Genomic DNA, 17,102 nt, shown 5'->3' with positions numbered 1-17,102 from the left:
GGTTGGCGGTTCGATCCCCAGGGCCGACAGTCCATGACTGAGGTGTCCTTGAGCAAGACACCTAACCCCCAACTGCTCCCTGGGTGCCGTGGATAGGGCTGCCCACCGCTCCGGGCAAGTGTGTGCTCACTGCCCCCTTGTGTGTGTGTGTGTGTGTGTTCACTAGTGTGTATGTGGTGTTTCACTTCACGGATGGGTTAAATGCGGAGGTGGAATTTCCCTGGTTGTGGGATCAAAAAAGTATTACTTATATATAGTTCACAAATAAGCATTGATGGAGTTGCTTTTAAACATTGTATTTTTTTTTTATTTCATGAATATGCATTCTAAATATGTTCTCCTAAAAATGTAAGCGGTAACTGTATTCTCAATACTGCCCTTAAAAAAATATAACTTTGGCTGATTACAGTTACTTCATTTCAATATTCTGAATACATATAACCAATATTTGTATTTGTATTACAAACAACAATAAAATAAAAAAACTTGAAACTGACATTTTGTCTATTAAACTGTGTATGTTATGTAAATTATTATTATTATTATTATTATCGTTATTATTATTATTGCTGTTGTTGTTGTAGAAAATAATAACACTACTATAGAAACAAAGCAATAGCATTCAACATTTCATTCCTTGATTCACATTTCAGAACAACTATTAAATACAAGTTATTCTCTTTTCGGTATCAGAGAAAAAACACATTTAACAGAAAATTACATTAAAGCCTCAACAACTCAGTATGATGTCAATTATTGTGTCCACCCTTTGCCTTTATCACACCTTCCATATTTACTCCTGAAATATCTCCTGAAAATAAATAAATTCTACCTAATGTTTGAAAGGTGATCTCTGATTTTGCAGAGTACTGTATACTAAGATACTAAACTGTGTATTGGGGTTTGTTTTCAGTACCTTTAGTTATCATAAATGTACAGTATTGCATTGCCACCTCTATTGCAGTAATGATTTTTTTTCAAAGTTGCATTAACTCCATACTGGTGTCTTGACTTCAGGCTTTTTTTTTTTTCAAAAGGTTAAGTTATCAAAAGCTATGAAATGCACCTGTCCAATGGGAAAGCGAATGTAGTGCTTCTTTTACATACAAAATTGTCCCTCTACCATATATATATATATACACACACACACACACACACACATATATATATATATATATATATATATATATATATATGTGTGTGTGTGTGTGTGTGTGTGTGTGTGTGTGTGTGTGTGTGTGTGTGTGTGTGTGTGTGTGTGTGTGTGTGTGTGAATGGTGAAATATTCATATCAATCACAATAACAGAAATCAGTTAACTAACTACCAAAAACTGAAAACTCTTGTAAACTGTACACACTAGTAAACCTTTTACTTTAGTAAAAATTTCTATCTTCATCCATTTAGTGAGATTCTTGGGAGGCATAAATTGTCATTGCAGAGGACACTTTGGCTTAACAATATGAATTTGACATTGTCCAGAAAAAAAATAAAGGAGACAAAGGTCACATTGCATGAATATTTAATGTGAATATTAATTCATAAGCAATCAATGCTCATTTAACTCTTCTCATTTGACAAACAAGTCAAAATTTAAAAGGTAGAAAAATAAATTATCATAAAATACATCTTGATCGATATAGCACTGGATGTTTTCATGGAAAACTCTAAACATTTTAATGACGTCAAAACACAGTCTGAATGATGACACTGAGGTATGCAAGAACTTCAAGAATGTGTACTAAAGCACAACATTGATAAACTATTGCCATCAAAAAACACAAAACTGCACAGTGAACAGTGCACAATACAGCTTACAGAAGACCTCACATCAGATCAAACAAATATAAAACTGATACATACATATATATTTGTTAATTTATATATTCATTTGTTTATTCACTTATTTATTTATTTATTTATTTATTTATTTATTTATTCATATGAGATCTTTGCGCATGCTTTTTCAAACCAGAACATAGCTCATAACTGTCCATAGGATAATTTTTCCATGCTCTTAGCTACATCAAAATTATCTGGAAGAGGATAAACACTATCTCGGTCACATTACATATTTCGTGGATGTGGCCCCTAAACTGCTGGCTTCACATCAAAACCACTCATCTCAGATATCATAACACAGTGATATCCAATAAGTGAGACCATTATCATGAAACAAACTACCTCTGTTTCCATCAAGTTTGTATTTATAATGCCAGGAGTGTGGGTGAGTTCAGGATATCTACATTGGAATCAGATTTGGATGTCCCACCTTTGCAGCCATCCAGTTCCTCAGCAAGAGAGTCCAGCTCTGGGCAAGCAAAGGTGAAGACAGACAGGTAATTGCTGCATGTGGGTGTAGATGTGCTCACCACGGGGGTGGTTAAGGGTTCCAGATCATTGGCCACAGACTTGTACAGGGTTTCCCAGTCTGTGAATCCCAGGGAACCAGTGAGGTCAATGTCAGGGACAGAGCGGGCTGTTTCCACTGAGATCCTGTCCTCATCCACTGTGCCAAGGATATTTTCCAGGAGCTCCTCCTTGACGTCCAGCGATGGCTCAAGGTCACAGAGGCTGACCTCTGCACTGGAGCACAGCAGGATGTTGGAGTTCCCTGAGATAGCTGAGGATGGGACAGAAGGGGTTTCCAAGTCTTGTAGAGACGGTGTGTCCTGTGCACCATCCTCAGGGAGCTTGCTGGTCGATTCTGAAGAAGGGAGCGGCTGTGGCGACTCTGGGAAAATGCTGTCCAGCTCTTCGGGCAGCTGGCACAAAGGCTTATGTGTGGCAAGAACGTACTCGAGTCTTTCCTTCTCCTTGAGGAGATTTGCTATTTCAGCCTGCAGAGCTGCTTTGTCTTCCTCCAGCTTGTCGGTTTCCTGAGGACAAAGGATTCAAGTTAAACCCAAGAATTGCTGCAGTGTTGTGACATTTCAAATGTGGATTCCGACGCATCTGCATTTCCACTTACAGCCTGCAAGGTGTCTGTGAGCTCTCTCCGTCTGTTGCGGCACTTCGCTGCAGCCATCTTATTCCTCTCCCTCCTTATTCTCTTCTTTTCCTCCTCTTCTGGGGTGAGCTACTCAGTGGCAAAAGAGGGATTAGACTACCCACCCTGATAAATCCAGCCATTTCCTCACATTTTCTGATAATTTACCCAGTGAAAATGGCAAGCGCACTCCTCTCCCTCTCTCACTCTACCTTTCTCTCCCTCTCTTTCTGCAATGCGTCTAAAAATAGCCCATTGTTGCAGACACACCGTGATGTGAATATGAAGTGGATGCCTGCTTCTAGGCACTCTGCCCAGGCACAGCTCCTGGAGAGCATGCATACCCATCAACTGCTGTACTACTGGCATTGCTGCTACTTCATTCATTTCAGGCAAGAGCATTAATCTAGTAAAGAAATTAACCTTATGGGTTCCTCGGGCAGCTGCAGCTGCATGAGGGGAGGGGTTTTGCCTACCTGCTCGACTTTCCCCTTCCTGGAGGCGCTTTTCCCCTTGCCCCCGTGTGTTTTGAGGGAGCTCTGCGCCTCATTGGCTGCAGCTCTGCCCGGAGACGGCGAGACGGACGTGACGATGGTGGGCTGGACCATCCACTGCAAGTCTGGGGTGGTCGAGATCGCAGTCACCGTAGGAACAAACGGAGTCGCAGACGCCTCTCGGTCAGAAACGGCCCCCTGTGTCGAAACGCACTTGTTAACGCCAAGACTAAGCAGCAGATAACGCTTTAAGCAAACAGCATCTAATGTGGCTTTATTCATGCGACGTTTGAAGCTTTGACACGTTCTGCTTATCCGTGTGAATATTAAGGCGAGGTTAGCCTGTTGTGACGTATGAGCCGTGCAGCGCACATGGCTCTTTCTTTAAATACATGTAGGTATCCAAAAATAGTCCTCGGATCAATATTTGACTTTTTTTTTGCATTGTGTCTGACGTCAGCGCTGACGCAGCCCTGCTGTGGAGTCTCCTCAGTGGGCTGCTTTCTCTCAGCAAACCGCTGCAGAGCAGCTTCAAGTGTCTGACTGCAAAGCAAGACAGATGCCAACCATGCGCAACAGCAGCGGATTTTGGGCAATGTGGGAGAATATGCGTTCTCATCGTCAGTGTACAGCCTTATCATGCTTATCTATGGTGGGCAATGATGGGGGAGATGTCTCGTGGAAAGCAGTAGACCCTGCTGGTTGGACTGTCATACAGAAAATGAAAATATATATAATTTTTTTTAAAGTCATCTACATCCCACAGCTTTACGTTTCCACTGCCGCTTCGTAATGTGGGCAATTCACTGCAAATAAATAGGGCTGACAAACTGACAAACCATTTTTCTTGCTTTGAGAAATATTGGATTGAATTTAAACAACCTCCTACAAAACGTTCGCTTTGCTACCCCTCACCCCTCCCCCTCCTGCCCCCTTACCACCTACCTGTGTGGTCTCCATCGGCTGGTAACCTGCGAGGGTGTCCCCGTCCGGAGATGCAGAGCTGCACCGGGGCGCAGAGTCGACGCCGTTCACTTTGCTGAGGAACATCTCTCCACTAGACACGATCCAAAAACGCGCAGAGATAAAGCTCGATCTGCTCTGTCAGCCAGATTCTCCTTTGCTGGTACCCGAGGCTCCCTTTCCCAGGTTTGTAAACCTGGCCACTGACAGACTGCTCTGCAAGCTCCTCCTTATATTCCCCCAGAATTTTTATGAATGAACCGAGGATGTACCATCTGACTGTGGGGAGCGTCTCTGTACAGTACGCAGCAAATAAAAACATATTACCGCCATAAATCCATCAACAATAAAACTAGTCTGTTTGAACAGCCCGATTACAGTTCACAACGACCCAAATCAGACGGGACAGATTCATATAAATATGCAATACAGCATGCCAGGTCTCCCCCTGTGAGAAGGCGATGTGGCACGTGCAACATGTTCATTCATAAAATACTGATGCACCCCCCTCCTCCTCCTCCTCTGCACTGAAAATCTAAACAATATAGATGTGAAACCGTGAAAAAAAATATATGGCACAAGTAGCTTTTCAAGCTGTAATTATCTGTAATAACGATTTTATTACCCGTGCTTGATCTATATATACATTCATATGCATGCTCTCAGGGTCAGCAGAGCCTTCGTGACAGCCTCTCCTGGCAAAGAAAATGGTGAATGCTGTGAGTTTAACGTTAATGCTGCTTGAATCGTTTTGCAGCTACCGATGAGCTAATGTCACTCAGGTGGACGGTGAGGGTTGATCTCTGCGTTGGCTGTGACTAACTGTCAAAGATGTACCTTTGAGCAAAAACACATTTTCCAAGCAAATATGCAATTTATTCTGCGTTTAATAACAATTTAAAACGTGCCTGCTGGGCTCTCTCGATCGACTGCGTTGGTCAAGTCGATGCAAATGCGAAAAAATAAAAATAAAAAATAAATAAGACGACCCTGCAGCCCCTCCACTGCGCTGAATCTAATTGCCATTCTGTTTTGTCCCCTCTTCGCTCTCCCCCTCCCCTCTCTCACGCTCTCACGCCCCTGCAGTGACGCAACGGCGTCCAACAGGAAGTTTACCATATAAGGACACTGACGTACTGGGATTCCATTTTTGAGCTGAAACTCAAAGTTCATACAGAAGAGCAGAACTCAGCACAGAGCCTTATGCCTACCACAGTCACGATTACTAGACTAGTGATTAGGACAGCTAATACATAGAGGTAAGTCATATTCTAAGACTATCTAATCTATGCTGCAGTAATAAATCTTAAAGTAGAAGGACACAGATTTTTTATTTACTAACTGAGTAGACCACATATGCACACTATATGCTTAAAAAAAGGAAGTGGACAGGTTTAACCAATGTTTCTTCTGAAATCCAAGGTGTTAAGTGGAGAGTTTGTGGCCCCTTTGCTGCAGTAACAGCCTCTACCCTTCTTGAAAGGCTTTATACAATTGCTGTGAGGATTTGATTGCATTCAGGAACAAGAGGATTAATCAGGTCCGGTAGTGATGTTGTAAAGTTTTGGATGGAGCTCCATCACTCCACGGAATGCAGTGCCTTTGCTCCACAGCCCAGTGCTGGGGCATTATAGCTTCCTCTAACCAAAAGCATTAAGAAATAAGAGGATATAATCACAATCAATTTCAGACTTGATCTCATTTGTAACATGACAGCTGCTGTTATCGTAGCTGTCAGACATTCTTAGTTCACTGTATTCCTTAGCTTGGTGCCGTGCTAGCTACTTAACATAATAATATCACATTTATTTGGTGGTTGTAGTGCATTATGGTGAGATTGCAATTCGGCTTGTGATTGGATGAGCATGACGTTTTGCACTCAGTGTTCAGGGTCCAAATCAAACACAAAAATCACAAAGTTTGGAGGTGGACATATGGTAAATCACCTATTTAAAATAATTTATCATTTTAACTGTAAAAAATAAATTTTACTTGGAGATGGTTTACTAGCCTTAGCCTGCATGTATTTGTGAAATGCTGTTGGCTTTAGATCAGTTTCCTTTTTTTCAATGACACACACAAAAGCTACATGAGTGTTAATGGCTCTCCCTTGTGGAGAGTCTTCAGTCTGCTTCAGTCCACACCTGGCTATTTCTACACGAATAGACACAATATCCTTCTATACAGTCTTCTTCACTAAAATATCCAACCTCATTTTTTCCTTCTTCTGAAGTAGATAAAGGCACTACTCTAATAGGATATGTAAATTCATACATAGAATAAAAACAAGTCTATATGCTTTGGGTCTAATTGAAATCAAGATACCATGTTTGTCTCCCACACTGTCATGCATTATTTAATGGAAAGAGTGTAAATCCATTCTCATGAAACAAACAAAAACTTTTATTGATAGTTAAGGCGAATTTAGCTGTGGAGGTGTTATTTGTTAAGGGTTATTTGGTTCTGGGTCATTTAACTGTGGAGGTATTATTCCTTAATTATTTCTCTGTATGGCTGTGGGGTATTGATGGTTAATGATTTGTTGTGGAGTATTATAAAAGATATAAGAAAGAATATTTTTAAAATTCTTATTTATTTATTTATTTAAACATTTCTGCATAATTAAATGGTTAAGGTGCTAACAACATGTTACATATGTTTACTACTTCTAAAAGCCATTGAACAAAATATTATTACATTAAGCAGTTACAAATACACTGCCTGATGGTTGAGACATTATTTTATGATAGTTTTGAGATTAAGGTTTTGGCTTAAAACTTTTTTTTTTTTTTTTCCCAATTATGGTGGAGAGTCTATAAGGCAGATTTTTTTTAGATTTACCACCATCAACACTACATATAATAATTATATTACATATAAATATGTGTTGGTTCCCTGGTGGCTTTGGATAGTAAATAAAATGGCTATGTTTGTGCTGTGCACATCACAAACCCTGGTTCACTGTAAAGAAATCTGATTGGTGAGCATCTCTACAATGTACCATTACACAAGAAACCACTCTGAATGGCTTAGTTTAACTTAAGAGTTAACTAACTCTCAATCTTTCAATTATTCCCCTTTAATATTTAAGGATCATTTGGCTGTGGGGGTATCAATGGTTAAGGATCATCTTGCTGAGGGAGTATTAATGGTAAGGCATCAATTGGCTAAGGTGAAGTTTATTTGGCAGTGGCTATGAATGCTGTTTGGAGTTGATTAGAATATTCAATTGTCTTCTGCTATTTTATATTATCTCATTCTGTCTTGTGTTATCTTACTCTCTTATCCTATCTTATACTATATTATCTTCTTGGCTTATACTGTCGTATAATATTATATACTATCTTTTCTCATCTAACTTTATCTTATATTATCTTATACCGTACAGTCATATCTGATGTTATACTATTCTATTGTGTCCTATTGTATCTTAGCCCTGCACAGGTTAATGTTTTCACTGCTTCCAGCCCCCTCTACTCAACCTACCCATGCTCCGCCCACCAATTTATTCATGCATATCAACTGTTGTTACGTTGGACCAGCTTTACATAATGTTGGAAACTTTTCATTAGAATGACAATTTTTGAGTGAAAAGCTACATATTGCAACAGCTGCTACTATTTCTGAGCAGACCATAGACAAGTCAATTATCAACCCTTTCCTGAGCTGATTTAGATAGAGCAGGGGTAACAGTAAACTGTGCAGGCCAGGGGACTCTCAACCAGGACTGAGTAATAATGATGTAGCAAGTGATGAAAGAGAGGGATATGAAAGAACAAATGATCCAAAGAAATGCTGGGACAACAGACAACCTCCAGCCACTTCGGGAACTGCCTGATGTGATACTGGAGACACTCCCACACAGGGGCCTAGGCAACACATACAACCACTCCTCCATAGAAAATATATTGTTCAAGAAGAGCATCATCTCATCCTAAAACAGAAAAAAGAAAACTATTTTAATCAATTCAAAGAAAAAAATCTCTGCACTTGATGAACTCTGTGGCACACTGGTTTAATGTCAGCAGGGGCATTGGTTTGTAGTTTAAAGGTGGAGTGTGTAAGATTTAGTGGTATATAGCGATGGGGTCACAGATACAACCTAACTTAATACCCCTCCCTCACTCCTCCCTTTCCAAGCATGTAGTAGAACCTGTGATGGTTGTCATGTTTTCTACCATTGCCTGTCTCGTTTTAATTTTTCTTCTTCAAGTTTTCGATTTTTTGATGATGAGGATTCACCCTCCTTTGCTGTTTCTTGTGCAAAATTATAAGTATGATCCTCCATTGTTCTGGCAGCAACCACTCCACCTTCCAAACAATGCTACAGTGCTGGCAATTTCAAGCTGCCACTTTAATGTTTCTGAGCCATCAGCATCAAGCAATCATACTCTTTAAAGACAGTCTGGTTCTGCAGGACAGGACAGAAGTTCAAAATATTATTACAAAATCCCTCAGATCATGCAGATTCATTTGGTAAATGGGTTTTAGATCATAATCAGTCTGTTACCCTGGAGTTCAAAGAGGCCAGCTCAGCAAGATTCATTCTACCAGCAACAGAGGTGTAATTACAGCACTGCTGGTAGCCCAGAATGATGCACAGAGTGAAACAGAGTAGGGTCAGAAACATAAAAAAATTGGCCTAAAATATATAAAACATGATGTGGTGTACATATCACTGCTGTCAGAAAAAAACCTCATATCTCCATAATGTTAACTTTACAGGGGAAGCAGAAAGATTATGTATTCTTAACTTTGAACAGAAGCAAATGGAACTAGATTTTTTCCAAGCACTTTTGGAACATTTCTGTTGTTCTGTTCATCATGAAATTTTGGCACACAGCTAGTATTGTCAAATTCTGTAGAAAAGTACAAAACAAGAAAAATGGACATATGAGGTTTGTTTCTGACAGAAGTGATATATTGAAGGCTTGATGGAAAGCTGTCAGCCAAAGAGGAAAGTTGGTGGCGGTCTTTATCATGAGGTACTTACTGTGGAAACGTCCATTGTGTAGAAAGTACCAAAAATTAATAAAGGCTCCTGGACTCCATTTGTGCCACAAAGGTTAAAGTTGTCACAATACTCACTACAAAGTAGTTACTTTGCAAGATTTCAGACTGACACCCTTTCTAGCTGCTTGTAACATGAAATATTCATTGTTTATTACAGCTACTTAAATAACAGTTAATAACAATTAAATAATTAAACAACAGCTAATAACAATTATGTGTTAACATTTACCTGAAGAGCACTCTGGAGTTTCTTGAAGGAGAGCTGGGCTCAGGCTGGGTAGGCGACCTGGAATGGAGAGGTATTCTCACCCAAGGTAGCAGCTGAGCCATTGGAGGAGAAGTCAGCTGAGGCTAAAGTGGCAAACCAAGTGTTCAAGTGTTCAAGACCAAGGAAGGATAAGTAGACAGACGCTAAGGAGGAGAACTAGGCTCAAGCTCAATAGGGGACTCAGCTCAGGCTGCACTGAGTGTTTTTGTTAAGGGTGATATTTACAAATCTATAATTTTGAATATATGCTATCATTAGTTGTGATCTTCTCTGCCTTTCTGTGTAAACGTCCTGACAGTAAAGAAAAAAGTCCCTGACAAGTAATGTTAGGTACCTAATAGCTAATAGATGTTATATAAACTAAACAAACTTTGAGTAGTGGCTGGATGCAGTAACAATGTTAACAGTCTTATAGCTAAGATAAGTAGATAAGTTCACTTAATTTCTCTTAGAAAATCAACAAAATACGTAAAATGACGGGGGTGTTCAAACTTTTGCATACAACTATACTGCAGTGGTGTAGTGGTGTCTGGATTGGTGGGTATACTGTGTTTTTTATAGGGCCCATTTGAAGGAAAAATAATTTTCCTCACTTTTTAAAATAAATGTTTGATTTAGTATGCAAACACTTTTATTGTTCCAAAACATACTGTTCTCTCAACAGTCCATATGTTCAATGTATATGCAGTCAATTTAAAAGCTATGGTGCTTTTTTGAGAGACTGCTTTTTGTACAATATAGGGCAGCCAGTCAGAACAGGGCTTATTTACATATATCATTCTTAAAAGTACAGTAGCAAAAACAGCCTGTTTAATTCTCAGACATAAAGAGGGGTTGGACATTTTTTGGTACATAAATTGAAATACATAAAAGTATAATATGAGATATTTAAGGAATCACCACCTCAATATGCTCTAAAACTAAAGGATTTAAAGCTGGTCCAAAATTGTTGTGCAATAAAAAAAAAACTATTCAGCTTTTTAATTAAAAGAAAGTCAAGACGAGAAGATATCATCACATAAACTCAAAATTAATTTGTAGGACTGTAACGTATTTGGGTAGTCGGGTGGTAGATGATGTCCTACTGCTGTGGTAGCTGGCTAGCATTATAATATCAAATACAAAACATAAAACAAGACGCGGAACACGTGTTATTAAGCATGATGTCTTTGGTCTCTGTGGTCATGGTCAAAATCAAGCTCAAAATCACAGGCACAAATGCATCTTACCCTTTGTAGATATGTATATGGATAAATCGATCAATACTGATGTGCATTTATGGCATATTCCTGTTTGTGTGTACACAGCTCCACTAGTGATTGTCAGGTTTATGTTATAGTCCAAACATGCTTGGGATTTGAAGGCCTGTTTTACATTTTTATAAAATAAAAGGCACAAGAAATAGTCCTGAGCTATGCACAGCTTTCTGATCTAACTGATCTTCTAATTGATCTTGTTTATGAGAGATCATCCTAGGGAGCATGCAGATGTTTCAATCTAGAATACCTTCTTTACTGTATCTGAAATTGTTTAAGAGAACAAACATATTTAATCTCTTAAATCCTAAAATCTGCTGGGAGGTCCACACTCCTGAATCTTCACTCCTGAAATGTAAGTGTAATTCTGTCAGCACTGGCATTGTTTTCCGTGTAGTCACTAAATAATAAGCCTGGGGATGCATTAAGCTTGGGAATATAACAAACTGCATGGTATTACCTTCTTCTCTGGTGACTGGTAAAGTTCAACCTAAAAGTGAACATTTCCTGTATCAAAGTAGACTGTGTCTATATGATAATGACAGGTGGTATTTCAATTGTTACATATCTATTATCAGATTTATGTTTATATTAATCCACCCCACTGCCATTAGTCAAACAGGTTCACCTAAGAAGCCAACGGTGTGGCCTGGCATTTTGTATAATACATGTTAAGTAAGAGCTAATTGCTAGAGAGACTCTTGACCTAAATAAAAGTTTGATGAATTTGTGCCCATGATAATGGGCACTGAGTGTAGCTCCACCTGGCTGCTTGAGCCAGATTTGTACTACAATGTGCTAAAAGTTCTGCTATGAATGCAGTTCATTTTGCCGTCATGTCTAGCTAAAGTACAGTTTTAATACTTTCAGTCCTACTTGAAATCATTTTACTTACACATCTTTGAAATGACTGACAGAGGAGATGATTTGAGAATGCAATGTTACTTAACACTCAGAGAGAACAGTCCTAAAGACAGGCAGTCATGACACATCTGGTGAGCTGGCAAACTGGCTGTTTAATAATGTTTAAAGCTAATAATGTGTATAGATAATTTTGATGACAATGTCAAACATTTTCATCTTATTTGATCAATGTGTTACCCTGTGTTGTTAGCCTTAGCACCATACCATGTGTGATTTGCTTTTTGGGGGGGGGTGTTGTGAGTAGCACATTTTACAAATGAGAAAACTTTTGAATAAGGCACAATGTGATTTTGGCTGTTTGAAGATATTAAACTCTACACAACAGAGTGTGGCTGGAAATCAATATGACAAACTAGCATATTGGTCATGATTCTGGGAGCATCAGTTACATTATTTGTGTCATGCCATGCACTTGGCAGTCATGCTGCTCATAGCAATGGCAGAGCTGTAGTCTGAATTCCCAGGAAAGCATTGCTTGGAAGCAGTGTTGCGCTTTAAGCGCCACTGTTGTTGTTTCCATTTGGAGAAGAAGACGGAGACAGTGCTCAGTGCTTTCTTCATCCACAAATGCTGTGCTCAATCAGACCTACTCTCTATAGCTTTATAATGAAATTACACTGAATTCAAGAGCTGGATTACCAGACACTGAATTAAAGTTTGTCCTGAGCTAAAATCCAACCTCTGTTACAATCACAGTAGAAAATTTGCAATACTGGCATGTGAGCCTGCTGCTGCAGTGTTAACTACTCTGAAGAGTTTCAGCCATCAACTTTCAGAGCTGATTCAACAAAAAGGTCTTCCAGAGCATCTAAGTACTACCTACATTCAATAAGGCTAAGTCAATGAGTTAGACAGAAAAATTTAGCTTCATGTCTGCATCAGAGCACAAGACACATACTCTACACGGACAAAAGTATGTGGACACCTGTCCTAATTATTGAGTCTAGGTGTTTCAGCCTCACCTATTGCTAACAAGTGAACATAATCAAGCAAATAGCCCTGCGTTCTCCATATAAAAACATTTGGAGTAAAATGGGTCATACTGAAGAACGCAGTGACTTTAAATATGCTCGTAACAGCTCAGTCATGAAGTGGAATAGACCATGCATACTCACAGTGCAGGGCCACCAAGCACTGTGGCGTGTAAGAGTAACCTGTCCTCTGTTGCTTCACTCTCAGTTCTAAATTTCCTCTGGAAGCAACATCAACACAAAAAGTGTGCATCAGAAGCTTAATTAAATGTTTCCATGACCAAACATCTGCACACAAGCCTAAGATCTCTACACACAATGCCAAGCATCAACTGGAGTGGTGTAAAGTGGAAACATGGAAACGTTATGTGGAGTGGCAAATCATACTTTACTATCTGGCAGTATAATAATGAATCTGCATTTGGTGGAAAACCGGGGCTGTTTTCAGGGTTTGTGTGCTATTATTGCAATTACTGATAAAATTATATTATATATGGAAACAGACATATTCTGTAAAGTGACATATCATGCTTTTCTACCTGGCAGTCTGACAGAGGAGACTTGGTTTGGTGAATGCCAGAAGGTTACTTGTTTGACTGCATTATGCCAACTTTAAAGGAATAATACTATGGTGTTGTTTTTCAGGGGTTGGCCTAGACCCCTTAGTTCCAGTGAAGTGAAATCCTCAGCAAACCAGCATATTTTGGACAATTCTATGTTTCCAACTTTGTGGGAACAGTTTGGGGAAGACCCTTTTATGTTCCAGCATGATTGAGCCCCAGTGCAAAAAGCACGCTCCATTAAAGGCATAGACTAGAATGGAAATTGTAAGCCAGGCCATCTCAACATCAGGGACTGACCTCACAAATGGTCTTCTGGATAAATAAGCAAGACTTTCCACAGACATACACCAAAGTACAATGCCTTTCTAGAAAAGTGGAATCTGTTATAGATATAAATTAGCAACCAACTCCATATTAATACCTATGGATTTAGAAAGGAATATCAGAGAATCTCTTGTAGGTGCCCCAGTACCTTTGTCCATATAGTGTATATACATTGGTTCCAAACAAATGAACTGTTATATATAGTATATATAGTATATATAGTAATTATGTTGATATAACATATCTAATTCATGTTGTGCCTGCATACACAATAATATAAATAAATAAAAAAACCTTCCAGAAACTTTATTCTCAGTATGATTCTAGTGAAGGGTGCTGTTAATGCTACAGCATACAAAGATATTTTAGACAATTATATGCCTGCAACAGTTTGGGGAAGGCCCTATCCTGTTCCAGCATGCCCAACAAAGCGAGGTGTGAAGGATCTCCAGTGGCCTGCACAGAGCCCTCACCTCAGCACCACCGAACACCTTTGGGATGAACTGGAATGTTGATTGTGACCCCAAGCTTCTTGTCCAATATCAGTGCTTGACCTTACAAATGCTCTTTTGCCTCCACAGAAGAGTGGAGGCTGTTATAGTTCCATATTAATGCCCTGGTTTTGAAATGGAATGTCCAGCCATCTCATACTGCTGTGATGGTCAGGTGTCCACATACTTCTGGCTATATAATGTATTACACCAAGGTAAGAATACATGTAAATCCATTACAATAAATGCATTAAATTACTTGTGAAATAAGAGTTCTGAAAAATGTCTGTTGTGCCCCAGGGTAGACTACAGCTGCTTCCAGGCTCCAGTGATGCTGTGCCAAGAGCAAAGCATAGGGGGTGCAGTAATAATATTCAGCCTGCTGCAGTGGAAGTTGTCTGACTCCCAGTGAGTGTTATCTGACTGGAGTTTACAGATTGAGATCTGCAGCTCTATGTAGGTCTGGCACAGCACTGTAATAAAATGTTTATCTTCTTCCTCTCTGTTTAAGTTCTTTAGTGCCATATCAATAAAGAACTGTGAGGAACATTATGTTTGAAATATTTTGAAAACTAACTCCACTCACTTGATATTTAGAAACAAGAACACAGGCTACAGAATACAAGAAAGCAATTTAATTGTTGAGACATAAACAGTCATTCAAAGTGGTTTGGTGTGAAATGCACCATTATAGAGAAGCTTTCTGCAATATAATCCAGAGTGCCAGACATTGAAAGCATTTAATGTCTCTAAGAGCTCCCTCACAGTCTACTACACACACTGGTTACAAATACATCAGCTGATGCCTGAGATGTTATTTTATGATAGTTTGAGAAGATTTTGACCTAAAAGTGTATATATATATATATATATATATATATATTTATTTATTTATTTTTTTAATCTTCATGGCAGAGAGGTATATGCAGGGCACAGGCAAAATATTGCCCACAGAAAGTTTTTTTTCTGACTTTGCACTATTTTATCACCATTGACATTACATTTAAGATTTCAGATGATATGTGTAAGTTAAAATAAAATAGCTATATTTGTGTTGTAGACATCGCAACCTCTGGTTCATATCAGCACTACTGTATCTCAGTTGGTAAGAAATCTCAGTTGGTAAGTTTCTCATTTCACATCAAACCACTCAATCACTTTGTCTGCATCTCAATTTGACTTAAGCAGAATTTTTGGAAATCATCGGAATTCTGTCTTTATATTGTAAAGGCTTTCATGGCAGGCTTATAAGTCAGAAGTGTAAGAAAAGAATCAGGGCCACTTTCTTGCAATTATTGATGAAAATTTTCACAAGCTGGTTGAGGTCAGGCTGTGAATGCAACAAGCTTTCCACAAAGGTAATTGAACACAAAGATTTGCCCTCTATAAGCAGGATACTTTTCATCATACTGTAGAACATGTTTACTAATAGTTATATGTAGGTCAGTCTCTTGTTTAGGCACAACACATCTGGTTTTGCGAATAGTTTTAATGAACTGAATGCCAATTCTTCTCAATTGCCTTCACAGTAGAGCACTATGGCATGTCTGAGGTTTGCCTTGAAAGCAAATCTTCCATGCATGAGTATTTTTCCTTCCACACGTGCCACAGCAGCAGTAGCTACGATACAGCAGCAAAGCCAAACAGTACAAGTGCCTCTCTAAATGGACTTGGTATTATGCATGGTGCAAGGTTCCATATGGGTGGTTGGAATTGTTGAGCCTTTAAAAAAAAAGATAGTGTACAAAACGTGCAGCCAGGCTTGGATTTGGAAGGAGAGAGGTGGAGGGGGGAACAGTCATTTCCTGGAATGTTTGGCTCTCTCACAATAAGTCTTTTCATTCTGGGGTCTAGGTACTGGGAGGGTCCCAGACCAGCTGGTCAATTTAGACATGAAACATGGCGTTTAAGCAAAGAATTATGAAGAGGTAAGTATCTGTTGCCAGCACGTTCCAGTATTACCTTGTGCTGAAATCAATTAAATGTCTTCCTGCAAGGAAATGGACCTACCAAGGTGGAATAAATACACTTTTTGTACTATGAGAATTTGTTGCTGTATTAATGAGATTCAATTAAACCTGTAATTAGAGTTTAATATTTGCATTATCCTTGGACTTGTATGCCGTTAGAGCTCTTATTGATGTACTGTGCTTACTTCATCTAGTTAGTATTTACATAAATTGCCATTTTCCAAAACATTTGGTCACACCAGAAAAAAAGTGTTGGTGTGACCACCACTGTGATATGCCAATTATTTTCTAATACTTCTAAACTGTCTATGCAGCCATGAGCAGCAGTAATGCCATTTTGTGAAATGATGTCTTATAACTTGATTTTACACATGTTGTGTGTTTACTCAGACATGTCTTTTCAACCAAAATTGCCAATGTTGAAAAACAATAAAACATCTGTCTATTCTTAATGGCTCTGCCTATTTGGATAAAGGAGAGAGTTTTTTAAGCGTATTTGTTAGTGCTATATGGTGATTTATCAGAACTTGTTAACTTCTCATTACAGGGATACAGGCTACTCAGTACTGGATTTCTGCACAGTAAGGGAACAGCAAAGAAAAACAGCTTGTGCTGTTGTGCAATTAAGCAGTTTTGAATTTGCTATTTTCTGATACATACCGTCATATGCAAATGTTCTGTTAGTGTTCTACTATATCTTCTACAGAGAACACACCTCTGCACATTTTAGCACAGTTATTGTTTATTTGCTGAATTTAAAATGCTTTACTTCTTCCAGTATTTTAAAGACATATTTTGGATTAATAAAGAATTTAAAATAATCATTAAATTTAAAAGTTAATTCTGTCTTGAATTTAGATTTTGGTGAAGAGAAAAT

At 38.8% G+C, this 17,102-nt stretch overlaps 1 protein-coding gene and 1 long non-coding RNA gene across 2 annotated transcripts; one reads left to right on the top strand and one right to left on the bottom strand.

Moving 5' to 3' along the window:
- Nucleotides 1-1,527: 1,527 nt before the first annotated feature.
- On the bottom strand, nt 1,528-4,670 carry fosaa (v-fos FBJ murine osteosarcoma viral oncogene homolog Aa). The gene is made up of 4 exons (XM_017690720.2): nt 4,428-4,670; nt 3,465-3,680; nt 2,971-3,078; nt 1,528-2,878 (listed from the first exon to the last, which is right to left on the bottom strand). The coding sequence occupies exons 1-4, from the start codon at nt 4,530-4,532 to the stop codon at nt 2,207-2,209; spliced, it is 1,101 nt and encodes a 366-aa protein (XP_017546209.1). The 5' UTR covers nt 4,533-4,670; the 3' UTR covers nt 1,528-2,206.
- Nucleotides 4,671-5,312: 642 nt separating this feature from the next.
- Nucleotides 5,313-16,677, top strand: LOC108423429. The gene is made up of 4 exons (XR_001857557.2): nt 5,313-5,704; nt 14,346-14,470; nt 14,556-14,663; nt 16,110-16,677. It is a non-coding gene; the product is annotated as an uncharacterized LOC108423429 (long non-coding RNA).
- The last annotated feature ends 425 nt before the right edge of the window (nt 16,678-17,102 follow it).

Source organism: Pygocentrus nattereri, chromosome 10 (assembly GCF_015220715.1).
Source record: "Pygocentrus nattereri isolate fPygNat1 chromosome 10, fPygNat1.pri, whole genome shotgun sequence".
NCBI lineage: Eukaryota > Metazoa > Chordata > Actinopteri > Characiformes > Serrasalmidae > Pygocentrus > Pygocentrus nattereri.
The sequence above is the reverse complement of the archived record's forward strand: the minus strand, read 5'-3'. Positions and strand labels throughout refer to the sequence as shown.